Source organism: Notolepis coatsorum (assembly GCF_963971535.1).
Source record: "Notolepis coatsorum genome assembly, contig: SCAFFOLD_1150, whole genome shotgun sequence".
NCBI classification, from domain to species: Eukaryota; Metazoa; Chordata; class Actinopteri; order Aulopiformes; family Paralepididae; genus Notolepis; species Notolepis coatsorum.
Window position 1 is genome coordinate 21561 of NW_028172622.1, and position 27089 is coordinate 48649.

General features: G+C 43.8%; 1 protein-coding gene across 1 annotated transcript; it reads right to left on the minus strand.

Moving 5' to 3' along the window:
* LOC311248004 (protein FAM177A1-like) lies at positions 1–27089 on the minus strand. Its single transcript, XM_084338970.1, has 5 exons — positions 26980–27089; positions 13168–13368; positions 12115–12181; positions 5434–5531; positions 1–2524 (listed from the first exon to the last, which is right to left on the minus strand). The coding sequence occupies exons 1-5, from the start codon at positions 27049–27051 to the stop codon at positions 2315–2317; spliced, it is 648 nt and encodes a 215-aa protein (XP_084195096.1). The 5' UTR covers positions 27052–27089; the 3' UTR covers positions 1–2314.

Here is a 27089-nt window from a genome sequence, read left to right on the forward strand (position 1 = left end):
CTGAAAGAGTTAAAAAGGTCCACGCACGAATAACATGCACGCGCAAATCAAAAAAGCTTATCAAACGCCGACGTCACAACAGGTGCATATTAATGAGCCGAATCTAAAAGCTTATCAGACGCTAGCACCTAGCACGGCCGTGACGTCACTTCAGGAAACGTATGCCTTATGTCCGTCCGGGTCATAGTACTAGATCAATGGTGGCTCACTCGGTGCATCACAGTTAGTTTATATCTCCGCCGTCCCTGCTACAGTCGACTCGGGACCACTACACTCACTGACGTTAGCCTATAGCCCGCCGTCCCTGCGGGTGGTTCTCTCCTCTTTGTGTGCCCCCGTCCCCGCGGAGGAGCTTGTGGACTCGACAACAGCGGCGGCCGCAGGGCGCCGGAGCCCGCAGCGATAGTTAGCTCATAGCTATCGTGTAACACTAGCCTTTACGGGCTCGAGCACCCTACGGCTGCCGCCGCCGTCGCGTCCATGGGCCCCCCGGCAGGGCACCCGTGGGGACGGGGTGTACAGAGAGGAGAGAACCATTTTGGGTCGGCCGTTCATGCCGGCCAGCGAGCCGGATGTCGGGATATGTTGTTAGCACAATAGCTACCAAGCTAAGCTATGTTATCTACTAACGTTATAAACACAATATGTGTACAACGACACAATGATTTACATTATTACAAATATGGTAACGTGGTTGTGGCTTTTACAAATAGTGGTTAGCTTTAGAGATGGATGGATGGCTATAATCACGGAGCAATAGTGAGGTGAAACAGATACATTTAATTCGGCTAGTAGTAGCAAGCATATATCTATGGTAGCAAGGCTCTCTGCCTGCCACTAGCTGTGTGTGACTCTCAGCGCCCCCTGGTGAGCCCCCTGGTGCCCTGCACCTGTTGTGACGATCATTTCGATTACACACGCACATTATGAACCATTGATTAAAAATATGCACGTGCGTGGTGATTGTGTTGGGCAGACAAAATGTTTGATAAAAACGCTAAAACTGGGTCAATTTCAATACTTTTTTTCCCCCTTCTTCATGAAAGCCACTGTTGGCCTAGTCCACATTGTTTATTGAACAAAAATACAACGTGGAAATTGACCTCGGTTAAAAGTCCTCATTTTAATCGCCAAGTGGAACTAGTTTATATGACTCTGATCCACTAACAACCTCTACAGTACATAGAAAAGTACTTTCATATATGGCAATATCCAGTAACTTAAAAACAGCCATGTTTTCACCTTTAACCCTTTCACTGCCGCACTACCAAACGGTTAACCCTTTCACTGCGACAATACACAGAAGGTTAACCCTTTCACCGTCGGTTGTGTGATAGTAAAGGGTTAACCTTCTGTCGTGTGGCAGTGAAAGGGTTAAACCAACGGCAAACATCTATTACCAAATAAAAGCAAGATCATAGAAAAATAGCGACATCATTAATATACTACACGGTTACAAAAGAAAAAGGTACAGGAAGTGGAACGCTGGATGCGCTCTCCAACTCGGAGGCAGCGTGGCGCTAATCTTGTTCCGGCCCGACATCCGGGTTGAACTAACAATATAGAAAGTTGCTTTTCAAAAACGATAACGTCAATCTGTCGTCGTACGAAGAGTCAGTTCCCTCTGTATTTAGAAACACAGACAGAGAAGCTAACATTAGCCAATTGTCGGAAAGTGTCCGACATCTTGGCTAGCTGGCCATGTGTACAATGCTGAGCTAACGGCATGTCAAGCTGACAAACTGAAATGATACGCCGTGGAAATGGTTGTATATGTCACACACTGTGTGTTGTCACGACAACAGACTGCCGTCACGGTGTTGAAATGCAAATATGAAATTTAAAGAGGCACTTCACCAAAAAAAAAGACAATGTTGATTTATTTTGCACGTAATCTCAGACATCCGACGTTTTGCACACATTCATTTAGTTTTGACAGTTTGAATACGACAACCAGCGCTGTCATCTGGGACACTGAATCCATAAGGCTCTGGAGCGCAACAGTAAGAAGCATTTTGTACAAAAGTATTCTGTACTTCTGTATGACAACTATTAAAGAAACTTGAAACTTGCGTTGTGTTAATTACAGCTCAGTGGAATGATCAGGTAACAGTCCTTTCATGGTGCTGCAATTAGCACAACGCTAGGATTCAATGAATGAATGAGTGCAAAATGGTTTAGAGTATAAACAGAATAAATCAGCATTTTCCCGTCATGTTAGTTTCAAGCATCGGGACAGATTTTGACCACAGAACCAGAAGAAGAGTCCAAGTGGGTGTAATAGAAGCGTTTTGTTGGTCCCGTGTTTTAGCTTTCAGGAGGAGGGGAGGGGGGGGGCTGGCACGCTGTCGTCGTCAGGGGCAGCGAGAGGGGGTTCGGGGTCGAGTTCAAAGGTCACATTGACGAAGGAGGCTCCGGAGCCCTCGGGCTGCTCCGTGGCGGGATAAGGCTCCGGGTCACCCTGCTCCTCGCAGCGCCGGTCGGCCTCCTCAGAGAGCCGGTTCTCCTCTTCCTCCTCCTCCTCCTGCGGGGTCAGGGGTCATACAGGGGTCAGGGGTCACACAGGGGTCAGTTAGACACACAGACTCAGTTAGACACAGAGACTCAGACACACAGACTCAGTTAGACACAGAGACTCAGAGTTAGACACACAGACTCAGTTAGACACACAGACTCAGTTAGACACACAGACTCAGTTAGACACACAGACTCAGTTAGACACACAGACTCAGTTAGACACACAGACTCAGTTAGACACACAGACTCAGAGTTAGACACACAGACTCAGTTAGACACACAGACTCAGTTAGACACACAGACTCAGTTAGACACACAGACTCAGTTAGACACACAGACTCAGTTAGACACACAGACTCAGTTAGACACACAGACTCAGTTAGACACACAGACTCAGTTAGACACAGAGACTCAGTTAGACACAGAGACTCAGTTAGACACACAGACTCAGTTAGACACACAGACTCAGTTAGACACACAGACTCAGTTAGACACACAGACTCAGTTAGACACACAGACTCAGTTAGACACACAGACTCAGCAGTTAGACACACAGACTCAGTTAGACACACAGACTCAGTTAGACACACAGACTCAGTTAGACACACAGACTCAGTTAGACACACAGACTCAGTTAGACACAGAGACTCAGTTAGACACACAGACTCAGTTAGACACACAGACTCAGTTAGACACACAGACTCAGTTAGACACACAGACTCAGTTAGACACAGACTCAGAGTTATTATATTAATCCCAATAGGGACATTCCAATTTGTTTGATCAAGAGTAACCTTTTATATATATATATATATATATTAGGGCTGTCAGTTTATCACATTAGATTAATTAATTACACAGCAAATTATCACGTTATGAAAATTAACTAAAAAAAGAATAAACATTTAACAATTTTTTTTCTTTTTAAATGGTACATTTGCATGTTCTTGGTATCTGATTCTAGGGACATCTATGGATCTCAGGGAATGTGTTCCCAGTGTCAGAAATACTGTGTCTGTTACTAGGCTTGAATAAATTGTAATGAACCAAAGGACAATATCAATTAAATTATTATTATTTTTTTTGACTGAATTAACACCATGCTAAAATGTACCAGACCTGAGAAATCTTAAGCAAGTGAATAAAGGGAAGATGATTATTGATTGATAGAACATTTTATTAACAGATTGCAGAATGGGTAGACAATGTTTGTGTGAACTCTCTCTCCCTCTCCCTCTCTCTCTCTCTTCCCTCCTCCCTGCTGAACAGGCGCCCCGACCGACCTGTAGGAGTCGCAGTTTACAACGACCACGACCACATTCCCACCCGCTAACACTGCCAATTGTGTCAGTAGGGACGACTGACCGAGCCGGAGGTACCGCTGACAGCTGGATTCAAACCCAGAGTCTCTGCGGTGCTGTGCTGCCCAGCCGCACCCTGATAGTTTTGGTTCTTGACATTACATTTTTACCAGAAATATTAGAATTGGAACAGAGATTCAATAAGCAGAACCAGAACCCATCAACGCCCCATCAAGCCCTGTGATGTTCTCAAGTCACCGGGTGATCATGTTTAACACTATGATCGCCGTGGACGAGTTTTCACGTCATTCCGAGCCATGCTCATTCTGCCGAAGACGCCGTAACTAGTCTTTGATGTCAATATTTAAAAAATATTTCCTTTCCGGAGCCCTGAGACACACTGCTGATCTCCTCTCAACTCTCTAGCGGTTCAAGAGCGCCATCTGGTGGCCGATCGACAGATCGCCAACCGGATATTAACCTTTGAACCGGTAGTGCTCATCCATATGTGGTCCGGGTACTCGCTATCGTTAGAGAGACTCCGTATTGACAGTGAACATCGATCGGTGCAAATAACTCGAAAAAACAACATGATTTGGACGTATATACTATTATTAGGGATGGGTACCTTTCACATTTGAACCGATACCGGTACCTGTGAATCGATACCGGTACCCAACGGTACCTTTTTTCTGTACTTTAGTCTCAAGAAATGTAATTTGCCTACCTCAGTCGTAAAAAAAAAATCCAAACTTCAAATAACTACAATTTCGACAGTTTTCGGCTTGTCATTGCTCCGACTGCTTTGTTGTTGAATCAAGTCAAATCCTAGGTAAGCATATATTGTATATATAAGATTTTTATTTTTTTTTGGTTTCTCACTTGATTCGATACTCGGTAGTACCGACGTCTTTCGGTTCGGTACTTCAAAAGTATCGAATTCGGTACCCATCCCTAACTATTATACAACCTGGAAATGGATTGGGCATTTCTCCATCCCATAATAGAAAAAATTCTGTTCCACGCTCATCTGCCAGCGGCGCGAGGAAGCCACGGTAAGATTCAGCGTTATTTTCTAACGTCTTCTATACTAACTGATCTGATGAACATATGACCCACTCTGGATGAATCATCTAACGCTGCCCACGGAATTATAAACGATCCCCCGCCCATCCGGTCATCATCAGATGATGCGTAGAAACTTCTAGAACCACGTCCAGTTGACATTTTTTATCTGGCACAGATTCCTACCAAACTGTATTTGATCATCAATATAATGCATTTAGGGCTATAAATCACGTTCTGAAGAAAGCTGCAGAAAACGATAAAAACATACTTATACTTTAGACCATATTTTAGTATGAATATGTGAATGAAAAAGTTTAACGTTGCTACACCCTGAACAATACATATAGGACATTGAATGGGCCATAACAATGGCAATTTAGCAATAGAATTTAAAAAGTTATAGCCCTGCAAAGAAGGGGAACTTCTCCATAGACAAATAGAGCTGGCGAGGGATGGTAAATTATGAATATAACCCATGGCGATTAAAGTGTTAATAATCGTGATTTCAATATCAATCAAAATAATGGTGATTATGTGTTTGTCCCACCTCTCTCTTCACGCGGTAGTACTCGTCGATGGCGTACTGGTACTTAGGAGTGGTGATGCCAAACAGAGACGCCATCTTCTCTCCCAGGTAGTCGCACACTGGAGGGAGGGAAGGACACACACACACACACGCTCAACAAGGGGCACCTAAGACATGATATGATAAATGATTAACCCTTTCACTACCACATGGTTAACCCTTTCACTGCGACGATACAGAAGGTATCACTGCCACCCGACAAAGGGTTAACCCTTTCACTACCAACCGTCTGTAGTGTGGTAGTGAAAGGGTTAACCTTCTGTAATGTGGTAGTGAAAGGTTAACATTCTGTAGTGTGGTAGTGAAAGGTTAACCTTCTGTAGTGTGGTAGTGCAAGGGTTAACCTTCTGTAGTGTGGTAGTGAAAGGGTTAACTGTCTGTAGTGTGGTAGTGAAAGGGTTAACCGTATGTAGTGTGGTAGTGAAAGGGTTAACCTTCTGTAGTGTGGTAGTGAAAGGTTAACCTTCTGTAGTGTGGTAGTGAAAGGGTTAACCGTCTGTAGTGTGGTAGTGAAAGGGTTAACCTTCTGTACTGTGGTAGTGAAAGGGTTAACTGTCTGTAGTGTGGTAGTGAAAGGGTTAACCGTCTGTAGTGTGGTAGTGAAAGGGTTAACCTTCTGTAGTGTGGTAGTGAAAGGGTTAACAGTCTGTAGTGTGGTAGTGAAAGGGTTAACCGTCTGTAGTGTGGTAGTGAAAGGGTTAACCTTCTGTAGTGTGGTAGTGAAAGGGTTAACTGTCTGTAGTGTGGTAGTGAAAGGGTTAACCGTCTGTAGTGTGGTAGTGAAAGGGTTAACGTTGGGTTATGGCTATAACCAAGTTCTGTGAGTATTGGTGACGCTCGGCGTCACTCACTGCACTGTACCTCGCTTGTGCACGCGCACTGAATAAAAAATTCCACAATGTACCTTTACATCCCAACATCCGTCTGACCACACCCCTATGTAAATGTAAATGTATCAGCTTACCTTCATAAGCAGGTGTGTGGCCACCCACTCGCCTCCTTCCCAAGCTTTCACCACAAGGTGAGATCAAGGGCTGCAGCGGCGTCTGACGCCGAGCGTCACCATTACTAACAGAACTTGGTTATAGTTATAAACTATCGTTCTGTAGCGTATGGCTCCGCTCTGCGTCACTCACTGCACAAGGGAGGCCGAGCGAGAGCCATCGCCCGACAAATGTACCCCGCTGAGGCCCCCCACAACCATCAGATCAGGGAGGACCGAGCCCCCCCGACCCCCCCTAATGGAGGGCACCCCCCCTATTGGAGGTTCCCGGGAGGGCGACGGACCCGACCGCGCGAAGAGGCACTCAAGCAACTCAACGCACAGGGTGAGCAGACCGTGGCCTGACCCCACGACTACACACACGCACAACCCGCATGCCACCCGGGAACGAACGAGGAAACCTCGTTACTGCCCCCAAAATCACGGGGTCAAGAGCAACTCAACCCCGTGGCAAGGCCGTAGCAGCGGAGCGGGAAGGAAGACCCAGACCCACTGAAGGGACTGGAGCCCCTGGAAAACGGGGGCCCGGAAAGGTCAATGACGCCAGGCATCAAGACCCCACCAGGCAGTCACTTAGTGACACCGCCCCCCACATCGCCAGCGTATTCGGATAAGGCCCCTCTCAAGAGCGGGCCCTTTCCCCCCAGTAGCACACTGCCTGGCACACTGACCCTGCAGAACAAGCAGTCAGCATGGCCGTAAGCACACAAAAAAGGTTAAACAACGGAAGCAGGCAGCGCACCGGGGAAACCAGGCAACAGGCTGTAACCTGAGCCTGGAGCACTGCGGACGAGACAGGCGCCAAAGGAGTCAGCTGAAAACAGCCGCCCCGGCGGAAGGGGCGTATGCTGGCGTTGTTGATCACCATGACAAAGCCTCCTTTAAACCCCCCCCCCCCCCCCAGAGGGTATGAGGCAGAGAAGGCTGACATGATTGGCAGACGTCATGAACGTGCAGGGGCACACTCAACCGGGTAACCCGGGAGTTGACTCTGCTCCAACACACAAGGGAACCAACCACCCTGTCGTTACCCTATGCGGTGGTTGTTCCTATAACCCCTCAAGAAAAAACTCCAAAACACACCTGCGGGTATACACCGGCTATACCGCAGTACAAGTGTTTCAGTTTTCAAAAAAGGGTTATTCCAGGCCTACGGGTCGACGAACATTACTTCGGACCGGGCCCGGCAGCTCGGGAAGTACACAGGGTTACCAGAGGAGGTCCAGAAGACCAGCCCAACAGCCCTCTCTTCGCCATGCGTGAGAGAGGAGCGAAGAAAAGAGAACCAGCCCTAAGCACACCGCACTTGGTATTCCCAGGCGGTCTCCCAACCAAGTACTAACCAGGACCGAACCTGCATAGCGGCCGAGATCTGACGAGATCGGGCGTGTACAGGTTGGCACGGCCGTAAGCCATTACGACAGTGCAGAGTACAACATGTACCCAACAAAGGGTCTCCATAACGCCTAACCCTGTGACACCCGGACCGACCTGGCATTTTTCCCCCTGAAAAAAGCACAAGTCCCTCAGGGTACCAGAACAGCAGATCTGCATCCCCGGCGGACAACGGGTTAACTGACCTGGACCAGCGTGACCAGACCAGTCCCGTGTCCTAACCACGCCGACATGCCCACTCCAGAAGAGGGGGTAGGTATGCGTGTCGATCTAAAACATGAAAAGAGGGCGCCATCCAGACGGTCCCATTTGGACCGTGCTCAGTGGCCCACCCCAAGGGCGTGAGACCCCTCTACCTATGTTCAGATCTATTCCGTTAACATCCCCCAGATATGAACGAGAATTCATCGAGACAACCTAGTAAACTGGCGCTCTGAAGAGACAAAACTCCATCCCAGTTGCCCTATAAAAACGCTGTTTTAACAAGCAACCAAGGCGCACTTAGCCCCTGTGTGATCCTGTAACAGAAACACACCGAGCCAGCACTATGTATGCGTCGAGACCCAAACACATCAATGGATAGTCTAGCAAGACACCAAACATTGTTCCTCCAAGTCGCCTGGGAGAACAACACGGAGCCGTCGTGCTTCATGTACCTTCCTCTTTTTATCCAAAAAAGAAAGAACACAGACTGACATGAATCCCTCGTGACGCAGGCTGAGGGTAAAACTGTTTACATTTTTACATCCCACCCCCCTCCCATAGGGAGGAGACGGAAATCCCCAGAGAGACTTCCCACGCGAGCTGTATAGATTGAAAAGAATATATTGCAACATTGAGCTATGTAACATGTGGGTTAGGGCTAGGGATGGGTACCTTTCACATTTGAACCGATACCGGTACCTGTGAATCGATACCGGTACCCAACGGTACCTTTTTTCGGTACTTTAGTCTCAAGAAATTTAATTTACCTACCTCAGTCGTAAAAAAAAAATCCAAACTTCAAATAACTACAATTGACAGTTTTCGGCTTGTCATTGCTCCGACTGCTTTGTTGTTGAATCAAGTCAAATCATAGGTAAGCATGTATTGTGCGTGTGAACGTTGACATGAAGAAAAAAAAAGTAAAAAAAAAAAAAAAAAAAAAAAAAATTTTTAGGTTTCTCACTTGATTTGATACTCGGTAGTACCGACGTGTTTCGGTTCGGTACCTAAAAAGTACCGAATTCGGTACCCATCCCTAGTTAGGGCTCTCCGAGGAGGAGGCACTGAACCAATACACACTCAATACTCGAATCGAATCGAATACACACACAATAGAGCAGGACTCCATTTTGAAGTTCTACTCACCTTGACAATCTGAGGAGGAGGCTCTGAACTCTGAGGAGGCTCCCTCACAGGGAAGGAGAGTCCTAACTCACAGAGGGCCCAAGTAGGAGCTTCGTGAGGAGGAGCCCTGACCACCCCCCGAAACAGATCCATCATATGGACCTGAACAGCACACGGAAGTCTTACCAACAGAGACGCGCACAGTGACGTACTCTATGGCGGGGGGATTTCTGCGGTGCACACGCCAAATATTCCAGGGCGTGGGACCAGGAAACTCCCTCCCCCCCCCCCCCCCCCCTCCCCCCCTTACCATGTAACGTGCCGAACAGCAACGTGACAGGAACCTTGAAGGACAGGTGGGTTTACCCCTGACCAACAGAAAAAGGGGGAGGAAAGGATTACCAGTTCACCCCTTTACGACCCCACACCCATGATACGATGTAATGACAAAAAAGAGTATGACACAGTCATAGTCAGCTACATGAAGCGTTTAACAGCTTCACACAGCTCATGTGCTAACCTGCTATCTGATTTTTACTAAGGAAAAAACACAGAATAGAGAGGGCCCCCTTAAGTGCCCCGGTACCAGACTTACACATGTGCTTCCGTGGCCAACCCAACCCAGTTGTAGATCACAAGATACACACAACCCTTTACCACCACAAAAAATGGCAAATACACTCTACAGAGGAACGCCGTTTTTCATAATGAGAGAATACACAATTCTCGATTAGTATCAGCCACAGGCCTTGCTAAGCACACACGAAAAGTGACCAAACAATCTTTTCTTTAGGAAAATATAGTTTCTCAAGCGGTTTTAGCACAACCCCAGCAACCAAGCTAAGGGTTACATCGTATCCCTACAACACAATGATACAATATATTGTAAACAACATGTCTGATAGGAGGGGGGGAAGCCCAGGGAACCGGGGGGAACACCCCTCCGACCTTACCCTTGATACGGCCAGTAGAACAGGCAAACCTGTTAATATGTGAACATAGGGCTGGGCGATATAACGATAACGATAAATATCGCGATATATTTTAATAATCGATATCGAATATCGAAATAAAAAAAAATAAAAAAATCGTTTTTTTTTTTTTTTTTTTTACCTGCAACAGGGCAGTTTTAAAACCAGAGACAGTGGACAGACTTGTCTTTCTTGCCTGCAACTTAAAGTAATGGCTTTGCTTGTCCAAATGACAATACTGACCAAATTCAGATTTCTTTTTCTCTTGTCCATTTATTTTGTTTGCTTTCTAATTTAAAATACATTTTGAAACCGTCTGTACACAGTAGGCTATGTGTGCTAGCAGAACTAGACTCCAGTCACGAGTCACAGTGCACATGTGCGGTGGTTTGTCCACCAAAAAAGCGCCAAAAGATCGAAAATAAACTAGCAGAGCCAGAACTGTTCAACTCCTCTGGAGCCACAGCCAGCAGAGAAGCCGGTTTACTTTAGCTTTTAAACCAGCTGCAGCCTGAGAACTGGAGTGTGAGGGGATGTAACACTAAAGATGGCGGCAATGACAAAGAATTGCTGCAAAATAAACATACATCTGTTGTTAAAAAAAAATTTTTTTTTTTTTTTTTTTTTATACTTATAACAATTCATCAATAACATCCCGCCGCTACGGTTCTCCTTGTTGACGCAGTCCTCGCCAGCCGGCTCCGGGTAGGTTCGACTAACATCCTCTATCAAAGATGACGTCGTAGTCAGAGTGTTTAAAGCATGTTATAGTCTCAGAACGTTCAACAGTGTAGCATTAAGCTAACAGCCAATCGGCTGATAGCCACAAGCTAACGTATACCAGCCTGGTAAACACAGCGAGCTAATGCCGCAGCTAACAGCTGCGCGGCTAACAGGTAGGCCACAACTAGCACGCAAGCTAAGCAGCTATCACCTGAACTCGTACGCAAACGATATAACAAGCCACACATCAGACAGGCCGCCGTTCTGAAACCCTCCTCACCTTTTAAGAGAGAAGAGAAAAAGAGATGCCAACACAGTTTACAACGGTGATTTTACCAGACACCCGGCGGAGCCAGCACAAGTCCCATCTGGGCTGTAGCCGACTTGAACATGGATCTTCCGATAACGAACATCCATGCCCACATTTCCTCGTTAGGGTATACTCTCATTTGTATATGAAAGATGGGGCCTACACGGTGACAGAGAAGCATCCACTCGTCCAGAGAATCCTGGGATCACCAGTTACTGGTCGTGGCCCACTAGTTGACTATAATGGGCTTCAAACCAAGATCCTCCGCCGTCGCCTAAAAGGCTGAACAAAGGACCCTAATCTGGGGCCGGTTTTCGTAAACATTGTCAGCTAGCCCCCATAGCACTAACAGACAAGTGGTGCTCGCAAGCCAACATTACTCACCCAACCTGGAACCCACCGCTCTCACAACAATCGGTGCGTCACTACAGTCCAGCTGTGTTGCTGGAGGGTGTTACCCCATCCAGCCGCAGCAAGGAGGATTGTAGTTGGGAAGCATGCCAGCAGCGTGAGCACCTAATACAAAAAAACCCGGTGGAGGTGTAGAATGATCATCATCTTCCAGACACTCCAGTAACGAAGACAACATCGCCGTATTTTCTCGAAAATAGTGAGAGAAAATAAAGATATGATGTCAACGTATCTCTTGTTTTCCAACTTTCTTCTACTAGCAACCTCGTCAAGTGGGGATCTCCGAAGGCACTTCCTTGTGGTGAAAGCGAAGAAGGAGGCGAGTAGGTGGCCACACACCTGCTTATGAAGGTAAGCTGATAGGGGTGTGGTCAGACGGATGTTGGGATGTAAAGGTACATTGTGGAATTTTTTTATTCAGTGCGCGTGCACGAGCGAGGTACAGTGCAGAGAGTGACGCCGAGCGGAGCCATACGCTACAGAACATTAATTAATGGTACCTGAGATGGTGGAGGTGGCCGCTCTCCACATGTGGAACCAGAAATACGGACCCCAGGTCAGCTTGGACTAAAACACAACAGACAGACAGACAGACACACAGACCCCAGGTCAGCTTGGACTAAAACACAACAGACAGACAGACAGGAACACAGACCCCAGGTCAGCTTGGACTAAAACACAACAGACAGACAGACAGACAGACAGACAGACAGGAACACAGACCCCAGGTCAGCTTGGACTAAAACACAACAGACAGACAGACAGACAGACAGACAGACAGACAGACAGACAGACAGACAGACAGACCCCAGGTCAGCTTGGACTAAAACATAACAGACAGACAGAAACACAGACAGACAGACAGACAGACAGACAGACAGACAGACAGACAGACAGAGACAGACAGAGAGACAGAGAGACAGACAGAAACAGTGTTCTGATGTGTTCCGACCTAAACAAATATCTCCAAACTCCAACCCTTGACTTGACTTGACTTATTTTTTTTTAAGAGTCACCTTTTATTTTACAAAAAGTGATGTTTGGTGAAAGTTCGATTTGCACTTTATTAATCCCAATAGGGAAATTCATTCTGGTTTGATGATCAAGAGGCACCTTTTATTTGTTTTAAGTGAAGTTTGGTGAAAAAGCAAGTTATTGCACTATTAATCCCAATAGGGACATTCATCTTTGTTTGATCAAGAGTAACCTTTTATATTATATATATATATATATATATATATATATATATATATATATATATATATATATATATATATATATATATATATATATATATATATTATTATAATTATTTTTTTAAGTGAAGATTGGTGAAAGTTAGGTTTGCACTTCAATCCCAATAGGGACATTCATCTTGGTTTGAAATTCTTTTTGAGTCAAATAATTTTTTTTTTTAAATTAATTTGCTCCCAAGAGAAAAAAATCGATTAAAATCGTAAATCGGATTTATTCTTAAAATAATCTGGGATTTTATTTTTAGGCCATATCGCCCAGCCCTATGTGGTGGTAGTGTTCTGGTGTATTTTGCGTACTGAATCTAGAGCCATGAGATCTTTCTTCACAGGCTCTTCCTCCTCCTCCTCTTCATCGGTGCTGAACTCCTCCATGGTCTCTCCGCTGGCGAAGTAGATGGTCCTCCGAGGAACCTTCCCCCTCTGCCCCCGCCTCCCGTCCCCGTCTCCGCCCAGCTCGCCCAGCTCCACACTCTCAAACTCCTTCACGCCCCGCGGGTTCTGAAAACAAGGGAAAACATCATCTTTTATTCATGATCCAGCAGGTAAAAGCTCATAATAATAATAATATAAGATCAAAGTATCATTAGAATCATCATCATCATATCAAACAGTACACTATCATCATCATCATTATGGGATGGAACCAGTCTGTGTAAAGAATCTGAACTGCGACCACCACGGAGATGGTTTGGTTTAACCCTTTGCTGTCGTCTAATGCCTTGTCTCCACTAGCATGACCTAGCATGTCCTACCATGCTCTGTAAATAACTCATGTACAGATACCGATATGCCCTACTTTGTTTACTTGTTTATTGCACAATGTCGTTCTATTGGATTCTTATTATATATTACTATTGTATTATGCACATCATTGCGGGGCAAGACCCCCCGCATTTCATTGTATACTTGTATGCCGTGACAAATAAAACTCTTGACTTGACATTAGCCGTGTTCAGCCTGGATGGAGCTAGCCATGGTCTAGCATGGTGTGGTATGGTTGTGTTTGTGTCTCCATTAGCCGTGTTCAGCCTGGATGGGCCTAGCCCTGGTCTAGCATGGTGTGGTATGGTTGGGTTTGTGTCTCCATTAGCCATGTCCAGCCTGGATGGGCCTAGCCCTGGTCTAGCATGGTGTGGTATGGTTGGGTTTGTGTCTCCATTAGCCATGTTCAGCCTGGATGGGCCTAGCCCTGGTCTAGCATGGTGTGGTATGGTTGTGTTTGTGTCTCCATTAGCCATGTTCAGCCTGGATGGGCCTAGCCCTGGTCTAGCATGGTGTGGTATGGTTGTGTTTGTGTCTCCATTAGCCATGTTCAGCCTGGATGGGCCTAGCCCTGGTCTAGCATGGTGTGGTATGGTTGTGTTTGTGTCTCCATTAGCCATGTTCAGCCTGGATGGGCCTAGCCCTGGTCTAGCATGGTGTGGTATGGTTGGGTTTGTGTCTCCATTAGCCATGTTCAGCCTGGATGGGGCTAGCCCTAAAAACAAGATTACAAACATCACAAAACAAACTGGTCAGACTACTGCTTGACCTTACCCCTAGAACCCACCTCACCCCTGCCCACTTTGACAACCTAGGATGGCTTAGAGTAGACGACAGAGTACAGCAACTTGCAATGGGCCTGGTCTACAAGATACACTACACCACTAAGATATCCATGTATGTACGTGTCGAAATACTTCCCAAAGGTCAGTGAATACCACGACCACGACACCAGAGGGAGCTCCACAAATCATGTTAAACCCAGATTCGGCTCAAACAAGGGACTAAACACATTTCGCAATTATGTCACAATAAAGTGGAACGCCCTACCCACAGCTGTAAAGGAATGTGAATCCCTACCCTCCTTCAAAACCACTCTCAAAGAGCACCTACGGGTAGCTGCAATTAGAAACTGGCCCTGTTAAATGTCCAAATCCCCCCACACCCCCCTCCAATGTACAGTTCTTTCCCCCTCGGATGTATATATTTTTTTTTATGATCTTTATTTTTTTCTTACACAGTACTGTATATTTGTATGTCATAAATGTCTTTGAATTGAAATTGAAAATGGGGGACCCTGATGTAAACAAGACAAAAGTCTTTCTCTGGTCTGCATCCCCTTAGCAGTTGTTTGTATTGAGCCATACTGTACCCATTCTGCAATCTGTTAATAAATAGTTTCAATCAATCAATCAATAGTATGGTATGATACAGTGTTTCCCACAGGATTTTGTGAGACTGTGGTGGGTGAACCTCGGACCCTCTAGGGGGGTCCGGGGGCATTCTCCCCCGTTTACATTTTAAAGTTAAATGCATCAATCTGGTGCACTTTGAGAGCAAATAAAGAGGCCAGATCTATGATGAACTTTGTGCTCAAAACACAAAATCGACTATAGAGCATTTATTTTAGAAAATAAAGATATATACTGGATTACTATTACGACTACTACCACTGCCAATACTACTGATACATCCATATTGGCAAACTTTATATTTAAAATTATAATTTTAACATACATATATTTTGGGTTCATTATAAAACGGTGGCGCGGGCCTCCAGTCTAGGTCATTAATGGGAAACACTGTGATATGATATGGTTGGGTTTGGAGACCCTCACTGTGACCACAGCACGGCTAACACCTGGCCAGTGGAGACCCTCACTGTGACCACAGCACGGCTAACACCTGGCCAGTGGAGACCCTCACTGTGACCACAGCACGGCTAACACCTGGCCAGTGGAGACCCTCACTGTGACCACAGCACGGCTAACACCTGGCCAGTGGAGACCCTCACTGTGACCACAGCACGGCTAACGCCTGGCCAGTGGAGACCCTCACTGTGACCACAGCACGGCTAACACCTGGCCAGTGGAGACCCTCACTGTGACCACAGCACGGCTAACACCTGGCCAGTGGAGACCCTCACTGTGACCACAGCACGGCTAACGCCTGGCCAGTGGAGACCCTCACTGTGACCACAGCACGGCTAACGCCTGGCCAGTGGAGACCCTCACTGTGACCACAGCACGGCTAACGCCTGGCCAGTGGAGACCCTCACTGTGACCACAGCACGGCTAACACCTGGCCAGTGGAGACCCTCACTGTAACCACAGCACGGCTAACACCTGGCCAGTGGAGACCCTCACTGTGACCACAGCACGGCTAACACCTGGCCAGTGGAGACCCTCACTGTGACCACAGCATGGCTAACACCTGGCCAGTGGAGACCCTCACTGTGACCACAGCACGGCTAACACCTGGCCAGTGGAGACCCTCACTGTGACCACAGCACGGCTAACGCCTGGCCAGTGGAGACCCTCACTGTGACCACAGCACGGCTAACACCTGGCCAGTGGAGACTAGGGCTGCTCCCATATTGATACCGGCCCCGATATCACTAAAATAGCTGGATCGGGTATCGGTAAAATAAATATATATATATATCGGATTTTTTTTTTATAAATATATAATAGAATAAGAAATAAAATAAGAAATAACAATTCAGTACATTTCTATATATATCTATGTGTTCATTTGTTACATTTAGTTTCACTAAGTTAGGAAAGTAATGTTTTAAGTCCAGCCTGATGTTGCCTTGCTGCACAAAAGAATGATCCCAGTCTCTTCCACACAGTGAGGCACAGTTTATTAATTGAACAATGGGTATTTAGTTTACTTTTAGTCATTTAGCTGATGCTTTTATCCAAAGCAACTTACAAGTTCTGCACGACAAGTCATCAGGAAGGGCACAACTCCATCAGCTGAGTAACAATGTTCATCAAAATGTTGCGTGTTACAGCGTAGGTTTATTAGGACAAGTGCATGACAGTACAGTTAGTTAGGGTTAGATATTTTTAAATTTCAGATAATGGTATCGGATCGGTACTCTGTATCGGCCGATACCCAAAAGCCAGGTATCGGTATCGGGACTGAAAAAGTCGGATCGGTGCCTCCCTAGTGTAGACGAGGCATAATACATCACTCCTTGTGTATAATACATCACTCCTTGTGTATAATACATCACTCCTAGTGTATAATACATCACTCCTAGTGTATAATACATCACTCCTAGTGTATAATACATCACTCCTAGTGTATAATACATCACTCCTAGTGTATAATACATCACTCCTAGTGTATAATACATCACTCCTAGTGTATAATACATCACTCCTTGTGTATAATACATCACTCCTAGTGTATAATACATCACTCCTAGTGTATAATACATCACTCCTAGTGTATAATACATCACTCCTAGTGTATAATACATCACTCCTTGTGTATAATACATCACTCCTAGTGTATAATACATCACTCCTAGTGTATAATACATCACTCCTAGTGTATAATACATCACTCCTAGGATGTGTATGGAGTGCTTTTGTTTGTATAAATGGCCTTTGACTACAGTATTCTAATGTACTGTGATACTGCCACACAACACTAGTAAGAATAAGGAATACTAAGTTCAGTTGACTACAGTAATTCATGCCAAGCGGGACCAGCCACAACGTTAATGTCTCCTCTTAAATAAAAATATAACGTTAATGTTAATTAATAGTTAATGTTGAGGTAGGTCGTTATGATTAGCCTACAGTGTGGGGCAATTGTGGGGGGGGGGGGGGAAGAGATTGATTACAATGTTAATAAATCAAACCTTACCCCCAGAACCCACCTCACCCCTGCCCACTTTGACAACCTAGGATGGCTTAGAGTAGACAACAGAGTACAGCAACTTGCAATGGGCCTGGTCTACAAGATACACTACACCACTAAGGTACCCATGTACCTGTCGAAATACTTCCCAAAGGTCAGTGAATACCACGACCAGTAACACCAGAGGGAGCTCCACAAATCATGTTAAACCCAGATTCGGCTCAAACAAGGGACTAAACACGTTTCGCAAATATTGTGCCACAACAATGTGGAACGCCCTACCCACAGCTGTAAAATAATATGAATCCCCCCTACCCTCCTTCAAAACCTCTAAAGAGCACCTACGGGAGGCTGCAATTAGAAACTGGCCCCTGTAAATGTGTCCAAACCCCCCCCCCCCCCCCACACAATTAGTCATTCTGGTCTTATTTTTTGTATTCTTTACAAGCGTTATGGACGTTACCGTGACGGACGTTACATTGCGAATGTGTGTTGTTAAGTCAGAAAGAAAGTTCATATCGCTGTGTCAATCGGTGCGCGTCTCGCGAGACGACTGCACAAGACCCGCAAAATATCACCCGCGGTAGGAAATATTTATCGACCACTTGCATCAGAACTTGCCATTCGTCACTCAAACCTGCAAGACGTCTCTGAGGATATTTATCGACCACTTGCATCAGAACTTGCCATTCGTCACTCAAACCTGCAAGACGTCTCTGAGGATATTTATCGACCATCGCATTCTGTTGCTCGCATCCAAGTCAAAAGGTAATGCAATGTCAGTGAGTCGGGCACCGGCAGCTAGATAGGTTACCGTTACGTTAATCATACCATATTTATAAGCACTTAATCTTCTTCATTAATATAGGCTACACGCAGGCTTTTAAAGTCATGCAATGTGTAGCGCATTGCTTAGTGTTATAGAGGGCCATATATCTGCTGCGCTCGGGGAAAATGTTTGTATTGTGAGAGGAGCAGAGAAGAAGGAGACAGAGACGATAGAAATGTGTTTTGAAGATGAGAAGAAGAAGAAGAAGAGGAGTGTAAACTTTCTCAAGTGTGGACGAAGCAAGAATTGTGGAGGGCAGTAATACGCCACGGAAATTCAAATAAGAAGAAGAAGAAATCTGCTGTGCGTATTTTTTTTCTTTCAACAATTTCTTTTTTCTTTTATGTTTTTGGGATTCAAACTTCGTCAGGGTTTTTCGAACGGACGTTCGAACCTTCGTTTTTAATAATAAAAAAAATGTAATCCTCAAACTAAATCCTCAATTCGAATAAAGTGATTAATCTGATTAAACGGACGTTCGAACCTTCGTTTTTAATAAAATAAATATTTCATTCATTTCATTAAATCAACTTTCCAGCCCCCGTCAACCTGAATTTTAACTGATTCAATATTAACATTCAGTATTCAATATTGTCTGATTCAATATTAACATTCAGTATTCAATATTGTCTGATTCAATATTAACATTCAGTATTCAATATTGTCTGATTCAATATTAACATTCAGTATTCAAGTAGAACAGCTAGCTAGCCGTTGTGGACACTCACCTTTCCACAGCAAAACCAAGACATCTTGGTTGAGAAATGCAGGCTTCAGTCTATGTGTTGTTTAGTCTATTAGTCAGGAGTCCTATTTCAAGATGCACAATGAGCTCTTCTGAGAGAATTGTTGAATAGATACCAATGTTCTAGAATGTTCTATTATGACATCATACTGTGACATCACAACGGAACATGTTTGAGGTCCATTTGAATAATATAAGTAAATAAGTAAGTAAGTAAGTATTTATAAAGCACCTTTCATACATGTCATGTAGCTCAAAGTGCTGTACACAAACATAGGCATATATAACGATAAAAGCACATAAAGTCACAGTGATCAGTTAAGATCAATGTTTAAAAAAAAAAATAATAATAATAATAACGTAAAAATGAAAACAGTAATTTAAATATAAATAATATGTATGGTAAGGCTGTTTCCCCGAAGCCTGTTTTTGGGATTCAAACTTCGTCAGGGTTTTTCGAATGGACGTTCAACCCTTCGTTTTTAATTAAAAAAAAATTATATGCTCAAACTAAATCCTCAATTTGAATAAAGTGATTAATCTGATTAAACGGACATTCGAACCTTCGTTTTTAAGTAAAACATTTTTATTAAAAAAAGTTTTATATATATATATATATATATATATTTTTTTTATATCCTCAAATAAAGTTCAACCTGAATTTTGACATTCAGTATTCAATATTGTCCGATTCAATATTAACATTCAGTTTCAGTCTATATGTTGTTCAAGTTAACGTTACGTTAATCATACCATATTTATAAGCGCTGAATCTTCTTCATTAATATAGGCTACACGCAGGCTTTTAAAGTCATGCAATGTGTAGTGCATTGCTTAGTGTTATAGAGGGCCATATATCTGCTGCGCTCGGGGAAAGATCTGCGGTGCGTAATTGTACATCTTTCTCCCCGCAGTGATCCTGACAGCTGCGCGTCAGACTTCAGCAACATATAACAACACGAGACACTGAAAGCTAGGCAGGTCACGTTAATTGGAAGCAGTTTTATATAGAAACAAAAGGAATATGAGCCGTCAGTGAAAGTGATTTTCTCCCCACACTACAGTTGATGCGGACAGCTGCGTGCGTCAGACCCACCCAGCTTGACTGTCAAAGATCTACCCAGCCATCCCCGATTAAACCCACAGGACAGGTACAGCAGGGCAAGCAAGTTAGTCATTGTTTTTGTAGGCTAGGTTATTTAATTACTGTTATTTAGTCAATGAAAATGAGAAGAAAAAGAACACTACTTTGGCTCCAAGGAAATAAATTAAAAAGGGAGAGGTGCTGTATTAAAAAGCATTTGTTTTAACTAGTGCAGTCAATAGATTAAAAAAAATTAACTAATTGATCTCACAATTTTCTGTAATTAATCTAGATTCAAAATGGCATTTATGACAAGTAATTTATTATCAGCATTTTAAGTCTATTATTTTACACTTCAAATGCATTTATTTTACCAGTTTAATGTATTTTAATTCATTTTTATTTTCTGGACGGTTCTGGGACGGTGGTGGAAAAGGTTAGTCTGGAGCCCTGGTGTACACACTAGTTAGTCTGGAGCCCTGGTGTACACACTAGTTAGTCTGGAGCCCTGGTGTACACACTAGTTAGTCTGGAGCCCTGGTGTACACACTAGTTAGTCTGGAGCCCTGGTGTACACACTAGTTAGTCTGGAGCCCTGGTGTACACACTAGTTAGTCTGGAGCCCTGGTGTACACACTAGTTAGTCTGGAGCCCTGGTGTACACACTAGTTAGTCTGGAGCCCTGGTGTACACACTAGTTAGTCTGGAGCCCTGGTGTACACACTAGTTAGTCTGGAGCCCTGGTGTACACACTAGTTAGTCTGGAGCCCTGGTGTACACACTAGTTAGTCTGGAGCCCTGGTGTACACACTAGTTAGTCTGGAGCCCTGGTGTACACACTAGTTAGTCTGGAGCCCTGGTGTACACACTAGTTAGTCTGGAGCCCTGGTGTACACACTAGTTAGTCTGGAGCCCTGGTGTACACACTAGTTAGTCTGGAGCCCTGGTGTACACACTACACACTAGGCTACACAGTCGTTAAATCCCAATGCTTGTCAGCGTTCATCAGGTGGACGTAACATAGCCAATCACACAGATTCAATTTATCAATGATGTGCCTGAACAAATCAGAATAACTGATGAAAAATCGGGCCTGGTCTTTGCACTTCCAACCAGAGGACAAGTCGTGGGTCAGTTTTGATCAGATTCGTGAACACCTCAATCCTCTAACTTTCTTTTTCATGGTGAGGTTGACATTTTCATGGAATTGCTCCAAAACTCATTTTCTGATTTAACCGATATTAATATTGCCGTTCTGGCCAATACCGATATTTACCAATGTCGATATCTCTGTATAGAAAAAACTTTTTTATGTTAATCAAATAAAGAGCTATTTTCCAAAAACTTTTTGTAATTTATTTTCAGAAATTACTGATCTTTTGAAACTATTTAAGACCAAAAAAAATGTAGAAATGCATGCAATACATAAATAAATATGAATCTCCATATATGAAATAGAACATTTAGATAAGGTGCTACTGAGATGTTTTGGTGAGTTCTTTGTTTTTTTGTGGAAGTAGCCCTTCTTAAAAATGCATGAACATTCACTGATAATTGGTCTGTAGTGGAGTCTACAAGGTCTACATTGCCGGACCATGTAGAATCCGGACCTTGTACTTTGTAGACTGACATAATTCTGTGCATAGTTTAGTCTACACACAGGCCATATGTATGTCAAATGTCACTATGAATTGAAAATGGGGGACCCTGATGTAAACAAGACGAAAGTCTTCTCTGGTCTGCATCCCCTTAACAATTGTGTGTATTGAGCCGTACTGTATTCTTGTACCCATTCTGCAATGGTTTGATTGATTGAAAACTTTATTAACAGATTGCAGAATGGGTACAATACAGTACAGCTCAATACACACAATTGTTAAGGGGATGCAGACCAGAGAAAGACTTTAGTCTTGTTTACATCAGGGTCCTCCATTTTCAATTCATCATAGGGCTGGGCGATATGGAAAAAAATCGTATCGCGATAACGATATGATAATTTTATTTTATTTCTCGATATCGATAATTATCGAATTGTTATAAGTATACATTTTTTTTTTTTTTTTTTTTTTTTTTTTTAACAACAGATGTATGTTTATTTTGCAGCAATTCTTTGTCATTGCCGCCATCTTTAGTGTTACATCCCCTCACACTCCAGTTCTCAGGCTGCAGCTGGTTTAAAAGCTAAAGTAAACCGGCTTCTCTGCTGGCTGTGGCTCCAGAGGAGTTGAACAGTTCTGGCTCTGCTAGTTTATTTTCGATCTTTTGGCGCTTTTTTGGTGGACAAACCACCGCACATGTGCACTGTGACTCGTGACTGGAGTCTAGTTCTGCTAGCACACATAGCCTACTGTGTACAGACGGTTTCAAACTGTATTTTAAATTAGAAAGCAAACAAAATAAATGGACAAGAGAAAAATAAATCTGAATTTGGTCAGTATTGTCATTTGGACAAGCAAAGCCATTACTTTAAGTTGCAGGCAAGAAAGACAAGTCTGTCCACTGTCTCTGGTTTTAAAACTGCCCTGTTGCAGGTTAAAAAAAAAAAAAAAAAAAAAAAACACGATTTTTCGATTTTTTTTTTATTTCGATATTCGATATCGATTATTAAAATATATCGCGATATTTATCGTTATCGTTATATCGCCCAGCCCTAATTCATCATAACATATATGACACACATGACATACAGATAGACAGTACTGCTACATCTATATACATTTATGACATACATGACATACAGATAGACAGTACTGCACATCTATATACATTTATGACATACATGACATACAGATAGACAGTACTGCTACATCTATATACATTTATGACTTACCAGATTTGCAAGTACAGTACTGTCTGCGGTAAGTAGTGACATTTCATAGTGACATATATGACATACATGACATACAAATAGTAAATACACACAAAATATAGTTACTGATCGAACAGCACATTTCACTTATATACATTCTGTATTCCTTCATCTTTGTGTTGAAGGTAAGTGTGTTGCCATTTAACCCTTTCACTGTGACAATACAGAAGGTTAACCCTTTACTATCACACAACCGACGGCGATGCTCCATCATTAGCATCATTAGCTCCGTGTTAACCTTCTGTATTGTCACAGTGAAAGAGTTAACATTCTGTATTGTCACAGTGAAAGGGTTAACCTTCTGTGTTGTCACAGTGAAAGGGTGAACCTTCTGTATTGTCACAGTGAAAGGGTGAACCTTCTGTATTGTCACAGTGAAAGGGTAACCTTCTGTATTGTCTATGTATTGCCACAGTGAAAGGGTTGACCTCATTCTGACCTCCGACAAGTCCAAGATCTCAAATAAAGGGGTTATAGCATGTGGGTTAAGTGATCATTATATGATATTCTGTACCCGAAAAAAACTAAAACAAAAGGCTGGCTGCCACAAAACAGTCACATCTAGAGACCTCAAAACCTACTCTAGCGAGGCCTTCAACCTTGAACTGGAGAGTCTGGACTGGTCAGATGAACTCAATGGTACACTGGTTGACGAAACATGGCTTGGTTTCAAAACCAAATTCTCAGCAATACTAAACGACATGGCCCCCCTAAGAACCACCAGGGTAAAAAATCGCGCTGAGCCGTGGATGCACTCCGAAATACTGGCCGCTATGAAAACCAGAGACAAAAAATGCTCTGAGTTTCGTAAAAGTCAGTCAAAGCTTACTAAAAGCACGAGCAGTGAACTCCAAGCCCACGTGACTGAACTCAAACTAGAAAGAAACAGACTAAGAAACGACGTAAACTCCATGATCAAAACTGCAAAAAAGAATTTCATCAATGACAAAACTGAGGAAAACAAAAACAAACCACGTGAACTTTGGAAATTACTCAATAATCAACTAGGATGCAGTAAAAAACTTAAAACCAGATTCTCAAACATAAACATAAAAACTGACAACACGCTCATCACAGACAAGCTGGATGTAGCCAATTACTTAAACATTTTCTTCACAAACATAGCCACAACACTGGTAAACAAACTACCCTCCCACTCAGGGCTTTATGGGGTAGAACACATAGTAGCTTACTACAAAAACCTAGGGGTCCGCAAGGACGACTTCAAGCTGGAAATGGTAACAACAGATGAGGTACTCAATAAACTGAGCGCCCTCCAACCTAACAAGGCCACTGGCCATGACAACATCCCCTCCAAATTCCTCAGAGACTCAGCAGCCGCCATCACACCAATCATCACACACATAATAAACCTCTCCATAAAACAGGGACACGTCCCCAAGGACTTCAAAATTGCGAGGGTGACCCCTCTGCACAAAAAGGGCAGCAAATTAGACCCAGGCAACTACCGCCCTGTTTCTATTCTCACCTCCATCTCGAAAGTCATGGAAAAAATAGTCTACGAACAGGTCGAAAAGTACCTAGCGGAAAAAAATCTAATCTACGAATTCCAATCTGGCTTCAGAACATCCCACTCCACTGACACATGCCTTCTCTATTTGAATGACCACATCAAACAAGAGGTGGACGCAGGCAAATACTGCGGCATGGTCATGCTGGACCTACAAAAGGCCTTTGACACGGTCAATCACTCCATTCTGATTGACAAGCTAAAAGCAATTGGTTTTGATAGTCTATCAGTGAGCTGGATGCAATCCTACCTTGAGGGGAGGGAACAGATGGTGGAGGTAAACGGTACCCTATCCCCCCCCCTCACAGTGAGCTGTGGTGTTCCACAAGGAAGCATACTAGGACCGCTACTGTTCCTAATTTATGCAAATGACATGTCGTCAGCTTGTGACTGCAACTTGTTCCTGTTTGCGGACGACTCAGCCCTGCTGGTCTCTGACAAGAACAAGTTACAGGTTGAAAAAACCCTCAGCTCGGAACTAGGCAGAATCTGCATATGGCTCGCTGATAACAAACTATCATTACACATGGGCAAAACAGAGTCCATTCTCTTCGGTTCAAATAACAAACTCAGCAAGACCGACGGCTTCTCAGTTACAGTGGGTGACAATATTGTCACAAGGAAAGATGAAATTACCTACCTGGGTTCCATCCTAGAGGCTAATCTCTCCTGTGACAAAATGGCATCCAATGTAATAAAAAAAGTCAACCAACGAACTTGATTCTTGTACCGGATCTCCTCTCTGGTAAACAAGAACACCCTGAAGACTCTGGCAGGAGCACTCATTCAGGGGTACTACGACTATGCTTGCACCTCATGGTACCAAAGCACCTCAAAGGCGCTAAAAACAAAATTACAAACATCTCAAAACAAACTGGTCAGACTACTGCTTGACCTTACTCCTAGAACCCACCTCACCCCTGCCCACTTCGACAACCTAGGATGGCTTAGAGTAGACGACAGAGTACAACAACTTGCAATGGGCCTGGTCTACAAGATACACTACACGACCAAGGTACCCATGTACATGTCAAAATACTTCCCAAAGGTCAGTGAATACCACGATCACAACACCAGAGGGAGCTCCACAAATCATGTTAAACCCAGATTCGGCTCAAATAAGGGACTAAACACGTTTCGCAATTATGCCACATCAATGTGGAACGCCCTACCCAAAGCTGTAAAGGAATGTGGATCACTACCCACTTTCAAAACCTCTCTCAAGGGACACCTACGGGAGACTGCAATTCAACACTGGCCCCTGTAAATATCCTAACCCAACCCCCTCCAATGTACAGTAATTTACCTAGTATGGTTTTGTCAATAGTTCAATGTACAATTGTGTTTGTTTGTACAGTGTCTCCTCCCCCCCCCCCCCTCAATGTACAGTGTTACTTGTTTATACAGTGTGCCCCCCGCCCCCCCCCCCCCCAACCACCTCCAATGTAAATTACCCAGTATGGTTGTCAAGATCCCAATGTACCCAACCCCCCCCACCCAACCTCCTCCAATGTACAGTTTCTACGTCAAATGTATATACTCCCTTTTCTTGACTCCTTCTGTATCACAAACAGTACTGTATTTGCAAATCTGGTATGTCATAAATGTATAGATGTAGCAGTACTGACTATCTGTATGTCATGTATGTCATATATGTCTATATGAATTGAAAATGGGGGACCCTGATGGAAACAAGACAAACGTCTTTCTCAGGTCTGCATCCCCTTAACAATTGTATGTATTGAGCCGTACTGTATTGTACCCATTCTGCAATCTGTTAAATAAAGTTCATTCATTCATTCATTCAACCTTCTGTGTTGTCACAGTGAAAGGGTGAACCTTCTGTATTGTCACAGTGAAAGGGCTAACCTTCTGTATTGTCACAGTGAAAGGGTGAACCTTCTGTATTGTCACAGTGAAAGGGCTAACCTTCTGTATTGTCACAGTGAAAGGGTTAACCTTCTGTATTGTCACAGTGAAAGGGTTAACCTTCTGTATTGTCACAGTGAAAGGGTTAACCTTATGTATTGTCACGGTGAAAGGGTTAACCTTCTGTATTGTCACAGTAAAAGGGCTAACCTTCTGTGTGGTAACAGTGAAAGGGTTAACCTTCTGTGTTGTCACAGTGAAAGGGTGAACCTTCTGTAATGTCACAGTGAAAGGGCTAACCTTCTGTATTGTCTCTGTATTGTCACAGTGAAAGGGTTAACCTACTGTATTGTCACAGTGAAAGGGTGAACCATGTACACTGGCTATGCTTAGCTAACGTTAGTTAGCCTCTGAGCTAACAAGGAAGTAACTCTGCTTTAATCAGCCAGCTAGTTAAGAGTTGTCTCGTTTTAGATACAGCGACCAGATAACACCAAACGGGAGCTACACAGATGTATATAAGATGGTAATAATATGTTACCTTGTCGGGGTCCATGGTTTGTTGTCCCAGTGAGATGTTGACATTAGTGAGGTACAGCGGCAGCTCGGCCATGACGTCAGGCTCTCCTCCTGGTGGAAGTTAGCGACCGT

Bases quoted from the DNA above. Each gene is read 5' to 3' on its own strand.
- LOC311248004 (XM_084338970.1), bottom strand. From the start codon at position 27,051: ATGGCCGAGCTGCCGCTGTACCTCACTAATGTCAACATCTCACTGGGA. The intron at 13,369-26,979 runs GTAACATATTAT...CCTTGTTTTCAG, and splicing joins AAACCATGGACCCCGACAAG to AACCCGCGGGGCGTGAAGGA. The intron at 12,182-13,167 runs GTACGCAAAATA...GTTGTGTTTTAG, and splicing joins ATCTCATGGCTCTAGATTCA to TCCAAGCTGACCTGGGGTCC.